This window comes from Anoplopoma fimbria, chromosome 3 (assembly GCF_027596085.1).
Source record: "Anoplopoma fimbria isolate UVic2021 breed Golden Eagle Sablefish chromosome 3, Afim_UVic_2022, whole genome shotgun sequence".
NCBI classification, from domain to species: Eukaryota; Metazoa; Chordata; class Actinopteri; order Perciformes; family Anoplopomatidae; genus Anoplopoma; species Anoplopoma fimbria.
Window position 1 is genome coordinate 21,589,139 of NC_072451.1, and position 23,611 is coordinate 21,612,749.

At 40.5% G+C, this 23,611-nt stretch overlaps 1 protein-coding gene across 1 annotated transcript in view; it reads right to left on the bottom strand.

Moving 5' to 3' along the window:
* The window catches only part of LOC129111974 (low-density lipoprotein receptor-related protein 8-like), a 66,685-nt gene extending 43,894 nt beyond the window's left edge, over positions 1–22,791 (bottom strand). Inside the window, exons 1-2 of the mRNA XM_054624147.1 lie at positions 22,693–22,791; positions 21,829–21,945 (exon numbers count right to left, since the gene is read on the bottom strand). Coding sequence (XP_054480122.1) covers positions 21,829–21,945; positions 22,693–22,759 — 184 coding nt within the window. The 5' untranslated portion in view covers positions 22,760–22,791. The remainder of the gene's footprint in view (positions 1–21,828; positions 21,946–22,692) is intronic.
* Between the last annotated feature and the right edge of the window lie 820 nt (positions 22,792–23,611).

Below are 23,611 nucleotides of genomic sequence, written 5' to 3' on the forward strand. Positions count from 1 at the left end.
TATCAGAGATCATGCTCACCGTCTCTCACTCTTCTCCTCGTCAGCCCTCTCATTAATTATCTCCACTTTCCCTTCTTTCTTGACTCTTATTCATTCTGCTGTCTCCCCCTCCCCTCCCCTTCATCTGCTCGTCTCTAAAACTGTAATCTCTCCTTCAGGTTTTCCATCACAGAGCAGTAAAATGGATGCCTATTGCTGAACACCGCAAGCTCTGAGAGCCTTTTAAACCTTTTACCTCCCAAACCTGTTTACCACGGAAAGCTACAAGCCAGCAAGGCCACGCTGATAAACATGTCAAGCGTGCGGAGAATTGAGAATAAAAAAAATTGCCAGGAAAAAGCCTTTTTAAGCAGTCAGACGAAAACTGAGAGTGATCAAAACTTTCATGTCACGGCCCAGAGTTTATCCCGGTAGCTACTCAAATCGTGCTAACCCACTGTGTTCAAAGAGCAACACACTCAAAAAACACTCTCCACCTGAAGCAACAAGGCTGCAAGCTCGGCCAGTGAGCAAGAATCAGACAGAGGTCAGAGTCATTCAATTTCCTCAGCTTGTTCCTCCAAGAGGACCTGCTGTACGGTCTAATAAATCACTGATAGCTAAAAAGGCCCTAAGCTGAGCTCTCTCGTCTGGTGCTGTTACAAAGTCACAACTGTTCCTAAACTGGCCCCATCTTGGAGCTGATGCTGCAAATTAGATATAGCGTTTAGAGATGTGCAGGGAGCTTAAGCTCAGCTGAGGGGCTGTAAGGAAAAAGAGCAGGTGGTGATTTTTCAGGGGTCTTAGCTGTGCTGACTCCAACATAACTTTGCTCTCACTTCTCCAACTCCGGCTCCGGCTACGGCTCTTTCTTGACGTTGAAATCAAAGAGCATCAAAGTGTCAGTTAGTTTGAACATAGTGGAGGAGTTATACTTCAATTTAAAGAAACAGGTGGCACCATACAAGCTAGTTACAACCTGCAGGTCATTCCTTGGAAACTGTTGTCATGGTGGAAAAATTGTAAGGAGTAATGATAGGGGAGCAAATTGTCGTAACGTTTGTGACATTGACATGCAAACTCTGCATTTAGTTGTACAGTGTTACCATTGAGCATTTATGCTTCATCAGTACTACTTCTCTCACAAAAATCCTAAATGCTATATTTATGTCCTCTTGTGCCTCATTTTGTGATTGGTCACCAATACTGTCTTACCTGTTCTACCTATATAGGCAAATACCGTATATGTTGATATTTGTATCAACATATAGCTCATCTTAGTTATGACAGCTCATTTCAGTGAGTCAATCCAAGAATAAACCTGTGAATGTAATAAACCTGTGAAAAGTGAAAGCACCCTTCCGGCTTTCAACGTGCATAAAAATCCTACAGAAATGTAATTCGCACATTCACAGTCTGGGTCACTTATGCGTTATCTATGTTGCGATTGTAATTCTTTTAGGAAAGACTGCCACCGAGAAGCACTCACATTAGAAAACTGCTTGCCTCCAACTCTAAATCTTGTTTAATTGCCCCATTTTTAATTATCTCCTGTGTCAGAGGGCCAAAATCAAACCCATAACGGCTCATCTTGGCTTGTTGATGCTATGAAAAGAAATTATGAAATGTCTAATAGTGTCGCTCTGATGGGACATTTGTTTAACTGTTAAATGTGTTATAAGCCTGTAACCACAATCAGCAAACCTTGTTTCATTTCATTTTAAAGATGTAAATAAACATTCTTTCTCGACTTTTCTGCTAAATGTTATGAACTGATCCCCATTAAACTACTGAGAAAAACAATCCCTCCTGCCTTTGTTCCTTCAGGTCCCTCCCTTTTCTAACCCCTCGCCTAAGGCAAAATTTGTCACCACAAAAAAATAAACACAATTTTGTTGTTTTTCTTAGATCACATAAAGTGCATGGGTTTTCTGGAGTGCAGCTTAAGTGCCACTTGTTTCCTCATTAGAGAGCAGGAATGTAGGTCTTTGTTAAAAGGTGAAGACAGATGATTATGGGGCAAACGAGGATTGTGACATGCTTTTAACCAACACCTCCCTCAAGTGTATAAACTCATTAGTGGTGTGCTCACATTATGTTTCCTGCAACACACACAAGAACACATGTTTTCGCATAAGGGATGCATATTTTCAAAACCTATTTATCACTCATGTAAGTAGGTGTGGCACTGTGAGAGAGAGAGAAAGAGACACACAAACACGACAGAACCTGAGGCATAATACCGAGTTTAAAAGGAAACTGAATAATTAAATTCATACGATTCTAAAAATCCTGGAAGATACAACATATTAAAATTCTTATTCAATTAATTAATTAATCTGACTCCCATGAGACGAACAAATAGAGAGATGAGGGCAAAATTGAGAATGTAATGCAATGCAGTATGTGATGAAGACTGCATTTGATGGCATGACAAAGACCTTGAAAATCTCCCATTCACCCGGTTCTCGGCCTCTGCAGGTCAGATGTGCACACGCTGTGCAGTTTCTCTCCGAGAGTCTGAGCTTCTTCTCGCCAATCCAACTGAGCTTTCTACTCATTTCAGTTGAGGTCTACAGGGGCCATGGTTCACTTGGCAATAATTACCTAGGCCAGCTCATGCCATCTGCTTGGATTGACTTTCTGTTTTAATTAGGAGAGGTTTTAAAATGTTCGGCTTGTGGGGGGTCCGAAGGGGAAAGTGACAGGAGAACGAGAGGAAAGCCCGCTTCTTTCCTCTTTTTAGATAGAAAGCGGAGAAATAGCAGGTGAGTAATAGCAGCAGAGATGGAGAGTGACACACACAGTAATAATGCTTTATGAAATCTTAATGGAAAGTGTGATACTGAATAAAAACGGGCAATATTACTGTAGATGGCAGGGATAGCGCTTACTCAACGTTAATATCTATGATGTACACTGCACACTCACACACACACAGTAAGTGGTAGTGTTTTACACACTACAGAGACATAACTCTGATGCATCTGAGAAAAATCTGAGGAGAAACAAAACAAGAGGGATCTGTGTTGTGTGAATCACCCATCGTGAGCATTACAAATGGGATGTGACACAGAGAGAATGAGGGCCCTGCACAGGGGAGTTCACCCAGCCATGTTATGTCTTCTGAAGGAGGTACAGTGGGAAGGAGCTCCACGCTCCAACAACCCCACCTGGAGCTTTCTCCTCTGGGGCCAATGTTGTCAACATCTCACTGCTTCTAATCCTTTTCATCTTTCTTAAACGCAGATCATGAGGAAGTGAATGGTAGACCTATATACAATATGGGTTTGAAGTTACAGTGGGTTGATGTTGAGCTTTACATGATAATCAGATATGGAAATGTAAGTATTGTCACTGACATGACTTATGTATGATTTTCCTCAGCCGCTAAAGGGGTGTCAGGGTGTAAGAACTGCAATGAAAACAGCATGATCCTGCCTTGAGAAGCTGATACCCAGATTTTAACATTTTTAACCAAACTAGCGCTGTGGCTCTACGGCAATGTTGGTCTGTAGGTCAGTTGGTTTTTCAGTATTTCCCCCATTTTGCATCAAAAACATTTTCTTTCAGTGATATCCTAAATGTTACTTAACACAGGGATGAGGTACTCTCTCATTATTTCACTAGTAGTCACATAGGTTTATGTTATGGCCATCAGCTTTCATTATTTCAGCTTTGGTTCTGAGAAATCAAATTTGAGTCAACGCATAAAAGGCTTCATCGTTGAATTTGTTAACAAAACACAACGCCAAAGTTGTTGAATTAATCCGAAATGAATCCAAAAGTAAATTGGTTTACAGATTGTATGGTAAGTTTTTTCAACTCTGTAATTGTTAGCTTCAACCCGCCATTAGCAGCCCAGAAATTTTGATCTTGGTTTTGAATGTTTCTTAACAAAATTCACCTTAGGAGTGTAGGTTCATTCTCCCCTGTATTTTTCAATGTATCAAAGAACTAGATAATGTGTTAATATTTTGAACTGATGAATTAGGATTTCATTTTCGTAAGGCATTCAAATAGACTATACAAGCTTTGGACACACATCAACAAGGCTGATATCATTGACAATAATGCCTCTTAGCTGAGGCCCATCAAACCTTCATCAGAAGATGGACATTTTATTAACAGTTTGACAAATAATATTTTAAGGATATTCCAGGTGCCCCCAAAAGAAAATTACCAACAAGGAAGCTTCAAAAATTCCATTGGACTTATGAAACGTTATGTGTGAATATGTTTATGTGGGAATAAGGCTCCAGGGTGTTCTTTTTAATGCGTCCTTAACTGAGCTCACTCAATCATTCAGTGATGTTCAAGAGCAGAGCAGCAGACAGCCTTCAGTCATCAGACATTCACACACACACACACGTGCACACACACACACACACACACACACACACACACACACACGCACTCCCTAACCCCTTGAAGAAACTTTTTTTCCCCATGAAGGATATTAATGACAGCTCTTTCCATTTGGAGGCCACGAGAAGCTTAATAGGTAATGCAGTGATAAGCACATTCTCCTGGGCATTAGAAGACAAATGGCCTCATTAGCTCAGAGTGAAGCAGGGAGTGTTGTCGAAGCAGGAAACATAATGTATCCTGTTGGCTTAAACCAGCATGCAAATGATTAAACCTTCCCAAATTAATACGATACCATGGTAGCATACAAAATACAGCATGGCATCAACAAGACTTGGGACAAGCTGTTCTTGAAATTGCTTTTGCGAATCATTACAGAATCTAATGAGGCTAATTTGAGTGTTGAGGTTTGCCAGACGTGCCAGATGCACAGGCAGAACTTTTCTAATTTATATTTAATGTATCTCTGTTGTATTACTACAGTTGAAGCTATATATATATCTAGGTGAATTAAAGGTGTCCTTAGAGTGAGTCAGTCATTTCTCCTATTGATTCCATCCCCTTATCTGGAAGTCACTAAGTATTGTCTCCTGTCCGTCAGGCCTGTGTGGAGAGCAGTGAGCCTCCGGAACCAACAAGAAGACAAGAAGCCAGATGGGACCGAGCTCTAACTCAGCCTTGGTTGATAGAGTATTGATCTAGAAACACAGAGCCACAGAGTACTGGCATATACAGATTAAATCTCCCTCTCTCTTGCAGTATCATTTTACCTTGTTTTGACAAATTGAGCAAATCAAATGTTAAAGATAAAATTAGGCAGATATGGAATCAGATTGCATACCCTCCCAAGGTAAATCCAATTTGTGCTGCAAATTTAATTTCCGTTATAACATAGAAAATTCTTGTTTTTCCTTATCCACATTTAAGGGGATTTAAGGCTATATAAATCAAATTGACTCAACTTGAGTATCATTGGCCGGATGATGATTATTATATCGTATGTTGTATTTGTATTGCAAACTGCCCCTAGATGCACGAATTTAGTATTTAGAATGACACTGAACTGAAAAGTGACTTTTATAAACCACCTCATATCCTTACTCCACCATCTTTCATTACTTTGTTTCATAACAGTTTCATTAAATCCGCAACACTGTCTCTGGAATATGCAATAAAAGTACTGAAGGCTTAAATCAATAATGATAAAGATGAACATCAGGCTGTGTTTAAGTGAGCCACAAAGCCCGCTATCAGATGTGCATCACAAAATGTTCAGTCTACGTGGTGCTGTTCACCTCCCAGCATTTCTTCTGACCTTGTGTACTGGCCAAAGACAGATAGTGTGCTAATTATAGATCTCAGCCCACTAAAAAGACATATTTTCTCTCCCCCTGTGAGGTCACACTGACACAAACAACCCCTGACCAAGAAGGAGGCTCCTTAGTTCTCATCAAGGCAGCCTGAGATTGATTTATACCGGAGACGGTTTGCTTCAGCTTGGCTAAACCCCAAAAACCTTAATGCCTCCAGTATGGCGGGGCAATATCAGAAAGCAGTACAGGTGGTTGTACACCAGCTTCTGTGAGAGGGGAACAGGACACAGCTGAGCCACATTGACATTCAGAACAAGTCTCGATTTATTAAACTGTTTAAGCTTCAATGCAGTTCTTTTATTCACGCTCATGTGACGGTCCGCTTCCTTTCACTCTGCGTGCCCATATGGAGCATGCATGGAGGTGGACACAAACACACACACATACACACAGTATTTGTTTGATTTATTTAAGCGCTCTGTGCATCTTTTGTCAGAGATAACGCATACATCAGTGTTTACGAATAAAGCTTGCCACTGCTCTGACTATCAGCAGATACACACACATATCCCCGCCCTTCACCACATGATGCCTGCTCCATGTGTCTGACCTTCTGCTACTCTTTTTTTTTTTTTTTTTTTTTCCCGTGTTTGCTGGTTTAAAGACCAAAATATTTTTGATGCACAGCCATATGTCAACATTTTCATCCTACAGCATGGCATCTTCACTGGGACACATTGTTCCATCATAAAAACTACAGGGCCGGCCAAAGCTGCAGGCAACTCTAAAAATTCAAACAATCTGAAATTCACCGTTTAAATAAAGTTTGGTTAAGGGGGAAAAGGAAAAATGCATGGGGTTTGTTGAATCAAGTTAAACAGCAGACATGAACTTCTACCAGACTACCCCCATCAAATTTTTTGGAGACGGTGTCACAATGATAAACAGAATACTGTGAAGCTGGGTTTTCTTTACATGCAAGATGTTATATAGTTTAGCTCTAATCTTCAAGCTTCTCATGAAATGAAACCCCATTTTATCTATGGTTGCCGTTATTCAAAGCAATAGCCACTCAATGTATTTACACTTTACACACGTAATTATTGCTCAATATAGTAGTTTTCACTGTTAGTGGCCGAGTCACTGACGGACTAACGGGTGGACGCACAAATACGCGACCAATCGCATGATCCTTCCATTGGGGACAGTAAAGGGAGTAAAATACATAGATCAGATGAGACCAGTTATTCACTGTATTAAACACAGAGGAGGAGGAAATCAAACCCTGTTAAGCTCAATGACATGTTGATGTAGGAACGCTTTGGACATCTTGTAGGTCGCTGTGACTCATGATAGGTTGCTGAATGAGATTAGTACAGTCAGATAATGAACTGACCTACATTAGCTTGCATTACTTGCAGAACTTTACTGCTTATCATTTTTACCATACAGCCACCAAAGAGAAATGCCATGTGACATGCATTTATCTCCTATAACTTGGATATTTCCATTTCTGTCATCTTGTAAAATGGTATCCATATCAACAAGGAGGCATCAGGTTCATCAGCAAAGAACAAGGCTGTGAACATAGAAAAAGTGCCCATAGGACCCATTTATAGTGTATCTATGAATATATAAGATCAGTATGAAAGAATAGAGACGAGAACACACAGAAGAAGATTACTCATGTGATATACAGAACAAATTCTACCCTACGTCCTTTACAGCTGACAGGTGGTGTTTCTTAAGCAGCATAAGTGATGCAACCTAGCTGTAATGTCACCCAATTCTTTGTAATTATCACTTCTGTTGGAAAGTCTAACCTAGATTCAGCTAGGAATTTTACATCTCATTATGGAGTTAAAACAATTGTTGTACAAGTGGTTATACCGTTATATTTGGCGGTACAGGTTCTGCTCTCTTGGGGCGTCCCCTTCATGAATTCCAGCAGCCTGGTAATGGTTCAGCAGGGAGCACAATCAAATCCCAGGGGTGTCAGAACAGAGCAAAGCAGACACGCGATTTGGAAAACATAGCTTTAAGAGAAACGCCAACAGAGACAGATAGACAGAAACCTCACAGGAGGAGGGGGGGTGATGGTGGAGGGAGTAAACAGCACAACCAGTCTGCAGCAGAGCAGCAGGTAGGAAGAAGGAGCTACAGGGATACACATTATATCAACTGAATGTTTCAGGTGGAGACAGTCATTTTTGTTTCAGCTGAGAATCACACCAGACTTGTATTCCTTTCCTGAACATGGGCAATGTTTCTGTTATTTGCAAGAACAGTTGCGTGTAAAAAATATGAGCAGCACTGATGAAGAACTAAGCAATTACTGAGCAATTAATTGAAAGAAATATAATTTTGGCAGAGGAATCTAATCAGGCAGGCAGTGGCAGAACCTGGCAAGTTTTTAAACAGCGGGGGTTTGCAGGAACCAGCTTCTGCTTCTAAATTCTAAATTCACAGCAAAGGTCAGATAATGTGCACTTTTCACAGTTGGAGCCGGTGCATGCACCACTAAAATCCTACTAGTATCAGAAAATGAACAGAATAACAGGAAACATTCCTAAAAATGAATCCTGCTAGACAGCTGGATGGGCCTCTTGAGATAAAATGCTGAAAGCTTCTTTTTCATAACGGCTGATTCTCTGACAGAATCACAAGCTTTTGCAAAAGGAATTAAAAGCATTACTGAAGCTAACTTTGCAGATAATGACACATTGTCAAATAGATGTAATAAAGTGATGTAGCTGGTAACTTCACAACATCCAAATAAAAGGAAACAAGCTGGGTGGTGCATTCTGTCACCTGCCCCATAGTTTTTGGTAATAAAGTGGTGTAGTAAGAACAGGTCTCTCAGCCAAACAGCTGACACCTTCACTGCTGCTCTTCCCTCCAGAGCCTCTCTTGCACGCTCCAGTAGAAACTACTCCAAATCAACACAGCAGCCAGATGCTCCTTTCTGCTTGGCCTAAAACACCACAGTCTGCAGAGGTTGACCCTTCTGCTTTGATTTGTGCTGTGTGGTATTGAGTCTTGTGGTCTTGTATTTCTCATCAGAAGTCACAGCGGTCTACCCAGAGAAGTATTGATCAGACTCCCAGTTTTCAACCTTTATTACCTGATTCAGGGAAGCTTGACATCACACACACACATCCCAGCATTGCCTTGTCTCATGTTCAAACCGCTACAGCTGTTAAGCAAAAGCACTGTCTTTTAAATATTAGCCACTAAGCAGCTCTAATTCGGAAGAAAGAAGAAATAATTTGGGTAGATATAGGGAGTGTTAAACTTTCCACAAAGTCTGAGGGCCACATCTGTAACATGCAGGTTATCACCATCTGAACATTTGATTAGTTTTGAAGTTACAAAAGAAATCTGGAATAAAAGCTTTCACTACAAAGGTACAACTAACTCTAAATTCTGCCAGTTCACAGATTAAAAGCAGAGTTCAAAGCTTTATAGAAGATCTCAGGGGAAGACATCAGTGCTGTGAGTTTAAACTTTACAGTACAACACTATGTAAGTTCACTGATGAATTAAGTGCTTTAACTTTAAAGATGGACTATAAATCATCTTGACGTCTTCTTTTCCTCTCTCTTGGGTAAACAAATACCATCTGAAGTGTGCTTACACATAAAAGGCCTTTAACCTTCTTTTACATCAATTTGAGAAGAAGCGTGACTCAGAAATGAGTCTGCGCTATAGGCGATCAGATGAATGGAAATTAATGAGGAGAATCCCAAAGTGACTTCCCCATTCACTTGGACAATCTCCTCCCACTTTCTATCTAGCTGCACACAGGAGACGCTGTTCTTAACAATTATAATCCATCTGTCAAAAGTAATTACCATTGCAGGACCAAATGCCTTCACTTCCCATTGAGACCTGACTGACACAATCCATAAAGTCTGCAACAATGAAGGAGCCAGTGGGTTTATCATTTTAAGATGAACTTGTGATGGGAAAATGTTACCAGATTTAAAATGAACCACTTTGAGGGTCTTGTTCAAAGCTGATAGGTAACAAATATTAAACCAGACAGAGTCTATAGCCATGCTAGCAGCTCTGTGAGGTTAAGTACATTGGTTTCTTGAGTGAAATATTAACGTCAGTATGCTAACATGCTCACAATGATAATGCTCATGTTCACACAGTCATGGGTCTGTTTATCATGTTCACCAGCTGAGTTTAGCATTATTTGCCATTTAAATTTTTTTAAAAAATCCCATCCCAGTTGTTGCATTAGCAACCAATTAGCCAGCATTGCCATCCATAGAGCCATGTCGCTAAAAAGCCAAGGTGCAACTGAGACACATTCTTCCCAGATGTTAAAAAGGTGTAAATATATCAAACTCTGCCAGATCCATATACAACCTTACTCCTCCCGAGTGTTACTAGGTCAGTAAGGTATCTGCGGAAATGGTCACTAACAGAGGTTGTCCAGTGTGACAGGGGCAGCTAAAGTGACATAAGTGAACCATCCTTCTTCTGTCACACATAGCAAAAGGAATGAAGGCCCTAAAGTAATTTCAACTTCATACAGAAAGTGTAACTGGCTGTTTAAGTTTATCAGATCACTGATCATTGCAGCCTCTGAATAACCTGTACTTGTGAGGGAGTGGAAGCCAATGAAGATGAACAAAACTAAAGTCTCACTGAAAGTCTATCAATACAAGTTGTATATGTGTTTGTGTTCATTTCTGGATTCATGGCTTATTAGCTAAACAGAGTTTAACTAAATTGCAAACCCTTTCTGGTGTTATTTATCCGTTAGCAATAACCTTTAGTTGCATTACTGTCACCCTAGACTGGAGTAGGGTCAACCCTGATTGAGGTTAGGTCATAGATTAAATTAAGGATAGGTGTCAAGGAGATTATCTGTTTGGGGTCAGGTACGATAAGGTTCAAATTAAGTGAACGGGAGAAGACAAATCAATGGAAAAGTACTGGGTTTGAATTTGGAGATTTCTCTGCATTCAGACTCCTGATCTTAGACATATAAATGAATCCATGAACGTGCTTGGGGGCAAACCAAAGTATGCCATTACATTCCTGTTTCTGAACACAACACAAAAAATAAAATACTAATTAAAGCCTTCAGAAAGGTTGATGTCTACTGGTATTACTTACAAGGAGTATTTCATTACACATCTTGAGTTTACAATAGGTCTGGATTTCAGAACAAATGCTAAAAAAGCTTCTTGCCACTTTAAGTCACAGGCATCCAACTGTATTAGGGAATCATGCAGCACAGTCTCTCCTGTGTATGGCAATGTGTGCCACACTGGATTATAGTGTCCGTCTACCAACCAAAGGACTGTAATGGGAAGTGGGAGATTAGCGCTTTTTACCCTGCAAGGAGAATGAGACACATCTCTTTCTTCTCTCCTTCCTTCTCTCTCGTTTTCTTGCAAGGACCTGACTCCAATAATACCAAACACAATGCTCTAGCTGAAGACTCACTTTTCAGAAAGACCCTAACTGGCCCGAAGACTACAGAATTCAAATTGCTGTGACGAGGCACTGAGAGCTGGATTTTACATTTCCCACTGCAGACTGAAATTTGCATAACTGTAATACTGCCGGAGGTCAAACTTCTTGTTCTAGAAAATCTGCCCCAATAGCAAGAAGGCAGCGTAATTAAGATTTTAGTCCCAACTGCTGCTTGCCTTTGAACACAACCCGACAGTTACATGCAAAACACAACACACCCACATTCACCTACTTCTGCACATGTGCGTGTAGACCTTCTGTTTCTCTCCGTTCCAGACTTCATGCTTTGTCTGTTCGGTTTGTTTTTCTTCGTCTCCCACAAACACAGACAGCACACTAGAGTCAGACAGGAGGAGCAAAGTTGCAGACAGCTATTGATGGACTCTGTGAGGGCCGATATCCTCTTGTGTGGGTCTACCAAATGCCCGCTGTCCAATCAAAGAGTCCAGCAGCCACCCACCACAGAAGCAGATTACTCAGACCATGACTAAAGGCTTCCTTCTCACCACCAGAGCTGCTGAATGTTAGCAAAGTAGCACAATGCAGCTACTGTAAAGGATGGGCACATCACATAAACCGTTCCGAGTAATGCCTTAGATGAATACTTTATCATTGGACTGTGAATGCACCTCGAAGCACTGAGGGTCAGACGCAAGGATAATGACTTGAAGTTGTAAATACTTCATGTAAAGTATCATAGTCAAATCCATCCACCACACAGTAATGTCAAAACAACAGATCAATCTCTCTTCCTTTTTGCAATGCAAGACTTAATACATCTGCATGTGCTGCATACAGTAGCAGTATGAACAAACACATTGCATCTCCAAGTGAGTGTCATTGTGACAATGCTGAAGGTGTCTCGGCAACTGTGCTCTTTGTGGTTTCTCTCATATACGAACGGCTCAGATGGCTCCATTAAAAGCACGGTACGATTGTTACACATCAGAGATGTAGCATTTCGGTTGACCTCACTTAAACTAATCGGAGAGAAGTGAAGTGGTTAACCGTTTTCATAAAATCTTACTAGAGCCTTAAGGAGCTGAGGGATTTTACAGCAGCATTGGTCTGAATTCCTTGAGACCAAAATGTCACAACACAAAATCGATTTAACGCAATACTGGGTAGACTGATCAAGCAATTCTCTTTGGAGACCGTGACTATTACAGTTAAGGAAATGGAGATAAGAGAAGGATAACATTACCAGTTGAGTTTGTTAGCACAATTTCTGCGTTTACAAGGCCATTTTTACAAGCCCTTGGTATAAAATGAATGCAAACTAGAACATTAATGTTCAGATCATGACTTTTCTTTTTTTTAGAACGCACAGGGTGCAATAGATTGCAGCTTTCAGTTGTAATGGAAGCTTGCCTATTGCATGAGGCAATTTAATGAGGCTTTTTCTGGGGCATTTCTGCTACTATTTCTACCTTGTAATAACCCGTGTGTTGTTGAGATTCATAGTAGGCTGTGGTACGGTGCTGTATGCAGGAGGTTTCTGCTGTGTGGATGTAAACAAGTAACATATCTTTGTGGGTCAATACAAGTGAAAGGCCACAGTGAATTAGATTGTAGACTAGGTTCAGCAGTCTTGATATTGGAGGAGGTGGAACAGGTGGATGCAACTCCTGCATATAATGAAATATAATGAATCAAAAAATGCCTTTTTAAGATAGTTTTTTTTTTCCAACAGCGTTAACAGAAAGATATTGTGTATACAGTTTATAAAGGACAAACTGATATGCTTCCGTTTTGACTGAAAGTTAAATACAGAAAATGTACTTCAAACAGCATCGTAAGTAGAGCAGGAACGCTGCACATTTGCCAGGTGTCTGATAGATGAGCAGATGTTCTGTAGCGAGCTGGGGCCTCCCATAAAGATGATCTGCCTGTCTTCATCTAAACCAAATGGGCACCATTGGTTTACATTTTGTACTATGTATTAAGAGTTTCATTTGTCTTTCTGTATTGTTTACTTTGTTTGCTGTGGTAGCTAAACTCCCTGTGTTTCTTTAGACGTACTCTTTCTTTTTGTGATGAGACAGAAAACACATCCTCAACTTTGAGCTTCCTGAAGGAGAGACCACAGGTGATGTTGTCTCATTTGCTACCTTTTATCTGATCTGCATCACAACAATAACACTGCAACCACTCTTAAATCAATGACACTGCAGCACTCTTCATCCCTGCTCCAACCCCCCCCCAATCCACAACAACACCCTCCTTGGCTCGCCTCTACACTGCCTCCTCATCCTCTGCTCTTATTTTTCTCCACCCTCCATTGCTGTTGTTCTTCTTTCGCTGGGGATCCGTGTCACAGGAGATTACATCACTTTTGTGCATGATAGGTGCGCACAAACCAATAACACTTCCCACACTCTGAGTATGAGCGTCTGTGCACATCAAGCTTTTCCGTGAGTATATTTGAATGTGAAGCCTGTGTGTGTGAGTGACTGTGCGTGCCTGTGTGCACAAATATTTGTGTGTGCATGCGAGTGGCCGATGGCTATGCATTTAAAACATATCTTTCTCCAGGCAGAGCTTAGTTGCTGAGCTTTGATCACAATATGCCTCCCCAAAGCACATTAGGTCAGGCACAACTCAGAGAAACCATCTGCCAGCTAGCATTTCCCACTTCTCTGCCTTTCTAGCAGCATTGTATTTCCTACTTTCAAGCAGACTTCTACCGAAGTACTGGGCTTCAACTTTGACACACAGTCAAAAGAATTTTGGAATAACATTAAATTCTTATTCAGCCTATGTTTTAAATATTAGCTTTCTAAATGAAAAAGGGCACGGCTGACCTTTCCTGTTATGACATCTGCTTTTTCCTTGAAGGGACAGCAGAAATCTATTAGCTCCACATTACATTTTGATTAAAGGTCAAAATGATGAGATTAAAAGGTCAAAATGATGAAAAAAGTAATTCCAAATCCATAATCAAGGCCCGAAGAACATTCGTCAATTTGGGTTTCGCACATTAGTATCCAACTCATTAGAAAAAACGGAAACAGATTTTCAAACCTTTACAACAGACTGGTAATAATCATTCCCTTTGGTTCATACGCAACCCATATCATACAGCATGTGCAGTAGTATACGACTGAACATTTCAAAGAAAACTGAAAAAAATAAAATGGTTGCTGCTGTTTTGAAATTCAAACTTTAAGAAGAGTAAAAGTGTCTGCTGAAATCATTACACTCTGATGTAAAACAGGCCTGCAGAGGACTGTGAAAAAAAGCTGCTCTGCAGAAAAGCTCTGCGCTCTTCACAGAGCCATTAAATTCTGTTATATTCCACCATTTAATTTATATTCCATCATAAAGTGCCAATTTTTTTGTACGAATTGACACTGAGCAGAGTGTGAAGCAAAGGGGTCTATAGTCTAGACATTTGACACATTTGATCCTCCCATGTAAAGCGCTCGTCCACTAATTGGAAGGATGGTTTTGTCGAAACATAATTTGATTGTGGCCGTCTGGATTCAATGCTTCTCAGACTTTAAAATTCTCACTTTTGAAGACTAAATGATTAATCAGTACTTAAGAAAATGATCAGCAGATTAATTGATAATGAATTCAACCAATAATTGCAGCACTTAAGTGTCCATTGAATATATAATTATTCAATCTCCCATCCCCAATTGTGACTTCATCTACAGTAGATGACCATTATTAAGTCCCTTTGTCTGGCCCTGTGGGAGGAATGCATTAGTCTCAGTTCATTTCCAGCCAGGCACAATGAGTCTGGGGGCTGCGTCGATGCAGGAGACATGTAGGCAGGTGGAATGATTTCAAGGCAGTGACGGCCTGCATGCAAACCTTTAACATTGTGATGGTGGCGATGTAATGAGTAACTGTGTAGCTGAGCAAGAGAGTGTTGCTGCATCTGTGAGTGGATGTGACAGCTGTTATTCATCCAGCTACACTGAATCGTCAATAAAAGGGCTGAGGGCTTTGGTTGCTGTGTCACAGCTTTTTGCTCATCTTTCCAATTCACTGCCACGAGCTATGCTGACGCTCTCTGTTACCCTGGCTTGGCTTCAGAGTGGCATAATGTCCTCTCTAGGTCTGTGATGAGTGTGTGTACTCATCCAGAAAGAGATAAATCTAAATAAAGTGTAACTCGCAGCCACACTCAGCCAATCCCAACATCCCCGGAACTATCAGCAAAGATTCACAAGCATGCCTGTTGAGTCACATGAAGTGACATTTTTCACAAAAATGAATCACACATTGCAAAAGGGCCACAGTTCTTGCGATGTGTGCCAACATCCTCCCTTGTGGGTCTGTGTTTTTCTGACAGTGATTTAGGATGAAAGGCAGTGTGTGCCTGGATTCCCGAGGCCCCAGGGCCCGGGTTCACAGAGCAGGCAGCTACTCTAAAACCTCCAGCATGTGTGTTATCGATTTTCACCTAACCTGGGTTCGTTTCACTGCAACTACCGAAAAAAAACTATAGCCATGTGCAGCAGCATCACTTTATGTGTGAGCTTTTGAGTGGCAGGATTTTGAAGCTCAACTCATTAAAGAAAAAAAACAACAACATTTCTTACAGTTTCACAACAACTGTCAGGTGTTGTTATGAATATTTGAATGAATTATCTGCATGGCATCCTCTCTTTTTTACTTGACATTAACGTGTTTTAAGCACCATGGTGCTGTTGAGAGAACACATTGTGCAGCGTTAACTGACAGGGAAGCTCTAAATATACAAAAAATAGAACATAAAAGGTAAATATGATCGATTCACTCAGTGGTGAGGCATGTGACACAAAATCTTGCATTTGAAACCTCTTTGGTTCATGACAACTTTTAAAACAACATGATTCAAATAAAGGCACAATGAAGTCAATTGACTTAAAAACAAAAAACATTTAAGTCAAGAATCCAGTGTTGAACCCCACATACGATTATTCAGTTTAAAAACTAGTGCTGCACAGATTTCAAGGAATCAAATGAACTGAAACAGCATTTTTCAAGAGGAGACTCACACTGCTAAGAGTGTCCCCTGAGAAATATCTGCGTCTTTTCCTTCACAATGAACTGAGATTTCTAATGTTTAAAAATATGTAAATGAAATCTGTCTTTTAGGTGTTGAGCATAAAAACCAAGTGGAATGGGTGATAAATATATAAATGATAGAGGGCAAGAGGTTGCGGCTGAGTGATGTTTTATATCCCCCACATTAATCCCCCCCCCCCCCCCACCCCTCTCTCTCTTTCTCTCTCTCGCTCATCCTCTCTCTCAGCATCTTTGCACTAATCTGAGATAATAGCTCAATTGCAGCCTTCTTAATGATCACTTTGGGCATGCTGGTTTTGAGACACGCACTCACAGGGCAGTAGGCCAGTAGAGCGACCAAGCAAACAAACACAAACTTAGTGACAAACACACACATTTGGATGGGGACTGGACATCTGTATCAGAGCAATGGCTTCTGAGAGTTTTAGACACATGAAGCCAGCAAATGCAACAAAAGCGCTAAGTGCTTCCAGGGAGAAAATGTCTCGTCACTGCCTAGCGGTCAGACTGGGAGATGATTTAAAACCTGATTAACGTTAATTAACTATTGGACAAGTACACCATTACAAATGATATTTACTGCTTAATGAAGATGTCAGAAATATCTTAATGTATTGCTTTGTTACGTATGTGTGCTCGGCATCTTGCTTAATTGAACTAAAAAAAATTAAATAATTTAGGCTAAGAAATCTATAATATCTATCCATGTATCTCTGCAGTATCATTATACTTTATATTTATTAAGAGAAAAATTGCAGTTTGACTTTAAAGACTCCTCGATATGCTTACTATAGACAGACTTTTAGAGCGTCTTGCTTAAATGAAAAAATATATAAAAAAGGTTCAGATAATAGACTAGAGGGCAATTACTCTTACTCAATTCATAAAATGAAACTATTGTCTTAAAATGTTTTCTTTATCTGGAAGATTAAAAATTGTTACACTAATTTAGGCTCCATCATGATTATTTGAACTGCAAGTGAGGGTGTTAACAAAACATAAATTGACCACAGACTCAATGGAAAACCTGCCTCACTGCATGGCGAGATAAAGGCATAATCCTTTCCACGCTGTGTGCAGTTGTCAACAGCCGTGGAGATTATGGAGAGAATTTGATAGGAACACAAACAACCGCCCCGTCTCACCCTGCAGGGCAGAATCATTTCTTTGCCCACTTTCTATCACTTCAACTTCACTCGTTTTTTATCCAACTGTCTTTGTTTTTCCCCATCATCAACAACGCCTCACTTCTACGCTGTCAAATAGAGACAAGCAGGGGCAACAACTGTGGGGGAAAATAAAAAACCAAAACATGTTTTCAACACTGATAAGTCAAAAACAAAACAGGATGGTGCGTCTCTCTCTCTTTTCCACAAAACATCAATAACACACAGCAGAACATCACAGGTTACTGTATTATTATTCTGCATTGATTAAATAGATGCCTGTCTGCGAAGTGGCCAGTACACAGCTTACTTATAAACAATCAAAACAGACACATAAGTTCTCAAAAGAGTAGAGCTGACTGTTCCCTGTGGCAACAAACACAAATCCAGAGTCACAATGCTGCAGCAAATTTCATTCATGATTTTTGTTGGATTCGGTTGCAGAGAGGTGGGGAAGTCAGATACATAGATGGTAGCTATATTGTAGATGGTGTTGGGACGAAATTGCGTCAAAATAGGAGCATTTGAAGAGATAAACTTAGATGCAGGTAACACAAGACATGAATGTCGGTGAGCATTAGGAGGTCTAGAAGAGATTTCTGACAGCAAATCCTTTTTGAATAAAGCAGGAGATTAAAAAGAAAAATGAAATGCATAGGATAAGCAATACAAAAGCAAACCGCATAATGTGAGGCCCTCTTCTTTCAGTTACCATTTAATAATGTTTTTCTCAATGTTCTGTCATTGTATCCAAAGCAACACCTGTAGCGTTTTTGAAGAAAAGTTAAAGCCAGTGAGCAATTGTCACTGTTTTTAAGAGATGAAAAGCATTTAGGAGGGCCATGGTGTCTTTCAGTAGATATGGCATAAACTCCACCAAGAAACAAACAAGAAGCTCTAACAAAAAGATACAATATGCTTGGAAGCCAGAACTAATCTTAGATAATGTGATCAATTTACAGACTGTGCAACACAGTAGAGAACATCCAAATAACAAACCAAAAAAAAACCTGCACAATGAATTCCCACATGTGGTTCTACTCTGTCCTCAACTGGTGTCAGATAAAAGCTGAGCAAAAAGCAGCTGAGGTTTAAACACTGTTGAATAAAACATTAAGCAAGCTTGGAGGTATACTTTTTGCATTTCCAAAACTTGGTGTGTTGGCAGGACTTTGGTGACAACAACTGCAGCAGAGGAGGCTGCATCCATTGAAAGGCTTTGGAATAAAGAAATTAACAATGACTAAAGGAGGTGTGGAGGAGCACCAGCAATTCCAAAAGCGAGTTTTCCTCCGAAGGAGTTGTGCAGATTTATTAGGGAAAAGAACACAAAAGGAGGAGGCAAACAGTTTGTTGCTGACTCTGCATCACCGAGGAAAATAAAAGAATACTTTGAGCTCTGAATGGCGATGTGAAAATGCCTCCCTGTAGGTATTGATGTTAAATTCATGAAGAGGGATGAAATGGATCGTTATCACGTTCAAGGATGAGGAGAAAGTCAAGGCGGATGTGCTGGACTTTGAAGGTAACAGATAGATGGAAGTTGGTGTGCTGATATGCTGCTATAATCAGGGTGAGGATTTAACAGCGGCTCCATGTCAGAGTTGGCACAAATCTGACTTTGAGAATTCAAGGCACAATTCTTTTGTTGCCTTCACTGCTGTCAACTCCAGATGAGGCTAGAGGTAGGGTGGCTTTGCATCTCATCCTCCATAGAAATGTAATGCAACCAGTAAATAAAATGTACAGTTTCTATTGTGGATTATGTATATTCACTTTTTCCAATTCTTCTGAAAGGTTCAGAGTTCATTGTTTTGCATTAATTTGTGTTTATTTATGCATTAATGCTCATACGCGTCTTGTCCATACTTGTGTCCACGCATACTTATGAGTGCAATTATGCATGTATGAATGTATGGGTGTATGCAGCAAGTGACTGGTCAGATGGGAATAGAGTTTGGGAGATGGGGGATGGTGATGGGATGCAGTCTGGGGGTGGACTGGTGGGGGATGGGGTTTAACAGGAACAGGGGTGGAGGAGAATAATGATGCTTGAAGGGTATGAGCAATAGCAGCGTTTTAGGATATTTACACCTGTTCTTTGAGGTTCAACTACAGGCAGCAGGCAGGTTGGATATAAGGTGACACTGGCATGACAAATAAGGAGCTGCGGCAAAGGTTTCCTCCTGCATATTTCATAACCATGGTCTGTTGCACACATTCAGTCACTAAACTCTTGGGCTTGCCATTGTGTTGTAAAATAATATATTATGAATACAAGTAGAATAAAACATAAGACGTCCATTCAACCATTTAGAAACATTTAAACAAATGCATACACTTAATAGTCAACAAGAAACAAACTGTGTAATTCCTGAACAGGATTTGCTGTGTGTACAAGCTAAATCCTCACCGCAATCCCCCCCCTGTGCGGCATATGTTGTGCAAGTTTACACTTCAGTGCACACTGCAATGTCTGTCCCTCTGTCTTTAAGCCTCCTCAAATATAGAAATAGAAAGAGTTTACAGAAGCTAACCCTTGAGAATGACTTCAATCGTAACACATTGATTAAATATTGCAAGAGCTGCACAGTGTGCCAGAGATCCGCTTCTCCAAATCAAACAGGGTAAAAGTTGAACAACTACTGAGCTTAGCCAATCAGTGGTCCAGCACTACAAGGATGCCAGCGCAGAGACAAATCTCACTCAGCCTCATCCGCCTGCCCACGCGGATACAGAACAAATGAGGAAAAGAAATGACGACACGGTATGAAGGCCACTCTCTAACATAATGGCAAGTAATGCTGGACTGTCATAATCATCAAATGGTGGGTTGACAGTAGTCTCGGCTTAAAAGGCTTTCAGGAGGAGTGTTTTTCCTCAAACCCTAAATGTGTCAGAGGCTTTGCCTGGTGGAAAACGCACAGGGGGTAATAAAACCTCCCTTACAATTTCCTATTTCATTCATAAAGGAAAAACTGAGGAAATAAAGCCTGACAGGGTAATGATTTTCTCCAAACATCAGGGGTCTATGTCTGTGTGTGTGTGTGTGTGTGTGTGTGTGTGTGTGTGTGTGTGTGTGTGTGTGTGTGTGTGTGTGTGTGTGTGTGTGTGTGTGTGTGTGTGTGTGTGTGGCAGCAACGTATGAATGTTGTAGAAGCAAAGATGCTCCAAATGACCGGCTTTCTTTGGCATGCTCAAGGACTCATCCTGCTGGCCTCATAAACAGGGTAACAATGGCAACACCTCCAGAATAACACATAAAGGAACCATGAGGTGTTGGTATACAACAGGTCTATGTGCATGGGGGTTTGTGGGAGAAATAGACAGAAACAACAAAACAAAAAACGACAGAGAGAGGTATGAGGAGAAATACAGAGTATGTTTGCATTCATGTGTGGGGAGGTGCAGGAATTCCTCCCGAGCCACAATTAACCCAGACACAAAAAAAAAACATTGCTGCATGGCAAGCTTGGATTCAGCTTTGGCACAAGTTCACTGGTTTCAGAGCAAGCATTCTTCCAAAATATAGGCCACAGGCTCGCAGTCAGAAAAGAAACTGGCATTCTGTTATTTCTGCGCAGAAAAACACATCCAAGATACCTGTCAGAGCTTTGTGCATTAAACCGATGCACCACGCAATCTGTCGCTCAGCCGGACAGCGTTTTATTTCAAGATTGGAAAATGGCTCCACTCAATCAACCTTCATTTGAAAAAAACATGCTTGTTGAGCTATATATATAGAAATATATATTTATATAAAATCAGCTGCACACACACTGGACCTGAGGTACACCCACATGCTTGCTTATTCCTCACTAAAACATGATTTTGTTGTGCCTCTTTGTTAACTCTGAAAGCTTTCATAGCTCCCTAAAAATAAAAGACACTGTCCTGAATGATGAGAAAATGCTAAAAGGATGGCAAATCCACCATAAAAAATAATACAAAATTATAAAAGGGCAGAGTACCATGGGAGATATTGGTGCAATTTCAGGTTCATAACATTTAACATTATGAGCTTTTGCTTCAATACACATTCCGCTCATGAACAGACCATTAAGGCCAGCATTAATGGGTAGCTGATGGGAGCAGTTCCAGAAATTGTCTCTTGATGAAATGAATGATATAATGAAATAGTATTTTTTCTTTGTTTTTTTTTGTTTTTTTTTTACTTTTGGAGCGTTTTTCCATGGATATAAAATACTCACTAGTCTCTAAGATCTAAAGAAAACAATAGGATGCTTTAGGGTTTTAGTACACATTTTCACACAGTTAATTGCTCAGGGTGGTTGGCATTAGGAAGGGGGGGGGGGGGACGCAGTGACCTAATTAGGTTGTTTTTTTTATTTTGTTCAATTTTCATATTATTGCCACAAGTCATTCCCATTTATGGTGATATTTGCACAACAGCCCACTCGTCGCAGGTCTTTCCTCAGTAAACAGAGCTCATTTCCTCCACTGTTTTTAACACTTACGACAGTTTTCTTCATCACTGTTGTCTGAGCAGTCGTCATCGTCGTCGCACCTCCAGATGGTCGGTATACACCTTTTGTTGTTGCACTGAAACTGTCCATCCTCACACTCATCCGTTGCTGGTAGAATGAAAAAAAAAAAAAAAAAAAAAAAAACATGAGGGGAGAAACAGAATCCAGATGGATCAACAACACACGGATATGGTGGAGTAGTAACCGCTTGTAGGTTCAACTGTAATTTGCAAATGAATGCCTAATTGATATTCAGCATTCATTCAGGTCAATTGGCTGAGGCGCTGGGAGCGTCATGCTCCGTGTTTTCTTTTCAGTTTTTCATCTACTTTACCGTGATAATTAAAAGCTGCCATGGGAGGAGGAGGAGGAGGAGGAAGAGGAGGAGGAGAGGAGGAAACCGTGGCAGAAGAGGCCCCGTGTCTGCCGGACATAATTCTCCACAACATAAAGACAAAGATTCAGTCTGGGCTACTACAGCCACTACCTCTCTGATGCAGTATGGACGCTCACAGCCGGGAAAACACATGACAGACCCCCCCCCCCCCCCCACCCCCACCCCCAGCAATTCATCCAGAGGCCAAACTACCCAACATTCAAATGAAACATGTCATTATGTTTTAACATAAAGTCTTTTTTTTTTGTCTTTTCTTTTTAGTATCAAACGCACACGCGTGCAGAGTACCGGCAGCGCTCCCAATCTCTCACCTCACACACACACACACACACACACACACACACACACACACACACACACACACACACACACACACACACACACACACACACACACGGTTTATATTGTATTTCATAAACGTCTCACACACACAGGGGGGAGAAACAATATATACTGACCTTCCGAAAAATGAAGCATCAGGACTAACGAATGAAAAAGTAGCAACGTCCTTATATCCGTCCACATTTCTGAAGGAGGTGATGGAGCTCATTCACGTCCACGACACAAAGCCCAAGAGCCGCTCTCGTTGTAAGGCTGCGTCGCTGCTGCCTGAGAAACACCCCCCCCCCCCCCCACACACACACACACACACACACACACACACCCCCCTCCGCCTCACTGGCTGCCCGGAGCGTGACGACAGTGCGTGGGGCGGGGAGAAGAGCAGAATAGTGATAGTAGAGAATGAAACAGTTGTAGTATTTACTGTATTTATTTTTATTTATTTATTAGATTGAACAGTCATCTGTATGATAACAGCAGCTAAATGGGCACTGATTTGATATTTTTTTTGTCAACTACTGTTTAAAACTGCAAATTAGAATAGAATTAAGTAGAACAGAATGGAAGAAGAAGAAGAAGAAGAAGAAGAAGAAGAAGAAGAAGAAGAAGAAGAAGAAGAAGAAGAAAAACACACAGAGCTACAAGTTATTTTACATAAAAGTGTTTAAAACTGCAAATTAGAATAGAATTAAGTAGAACAGAATAGAAGAAGAAGAAGAAGAAGAAGAAGAAGAAGAAGAAGAAGAAGAAGAAGAAAAACACACAGAGCTACAAGTTATTTTACATAAAAGTGTTTAAAACTGCAAATTAGAATATTTTAATTGTATTGAGTTATTAGAAATAAACAGAACAGTTATAATAAGATAATGGGATGTGCTTTAGCTCATTTAATTCCCTACTGAAATGAAGAAGAAGAATTTACTGTAATTTATTTTTTAGAAAAGTCAAAGACTAAACAAGGTCCATTCTCAAAGCAGCCTCGAAGCTTTTTGGTCAGTATGATAACAGCAGCTAAATGGGCACTGATTTGATATT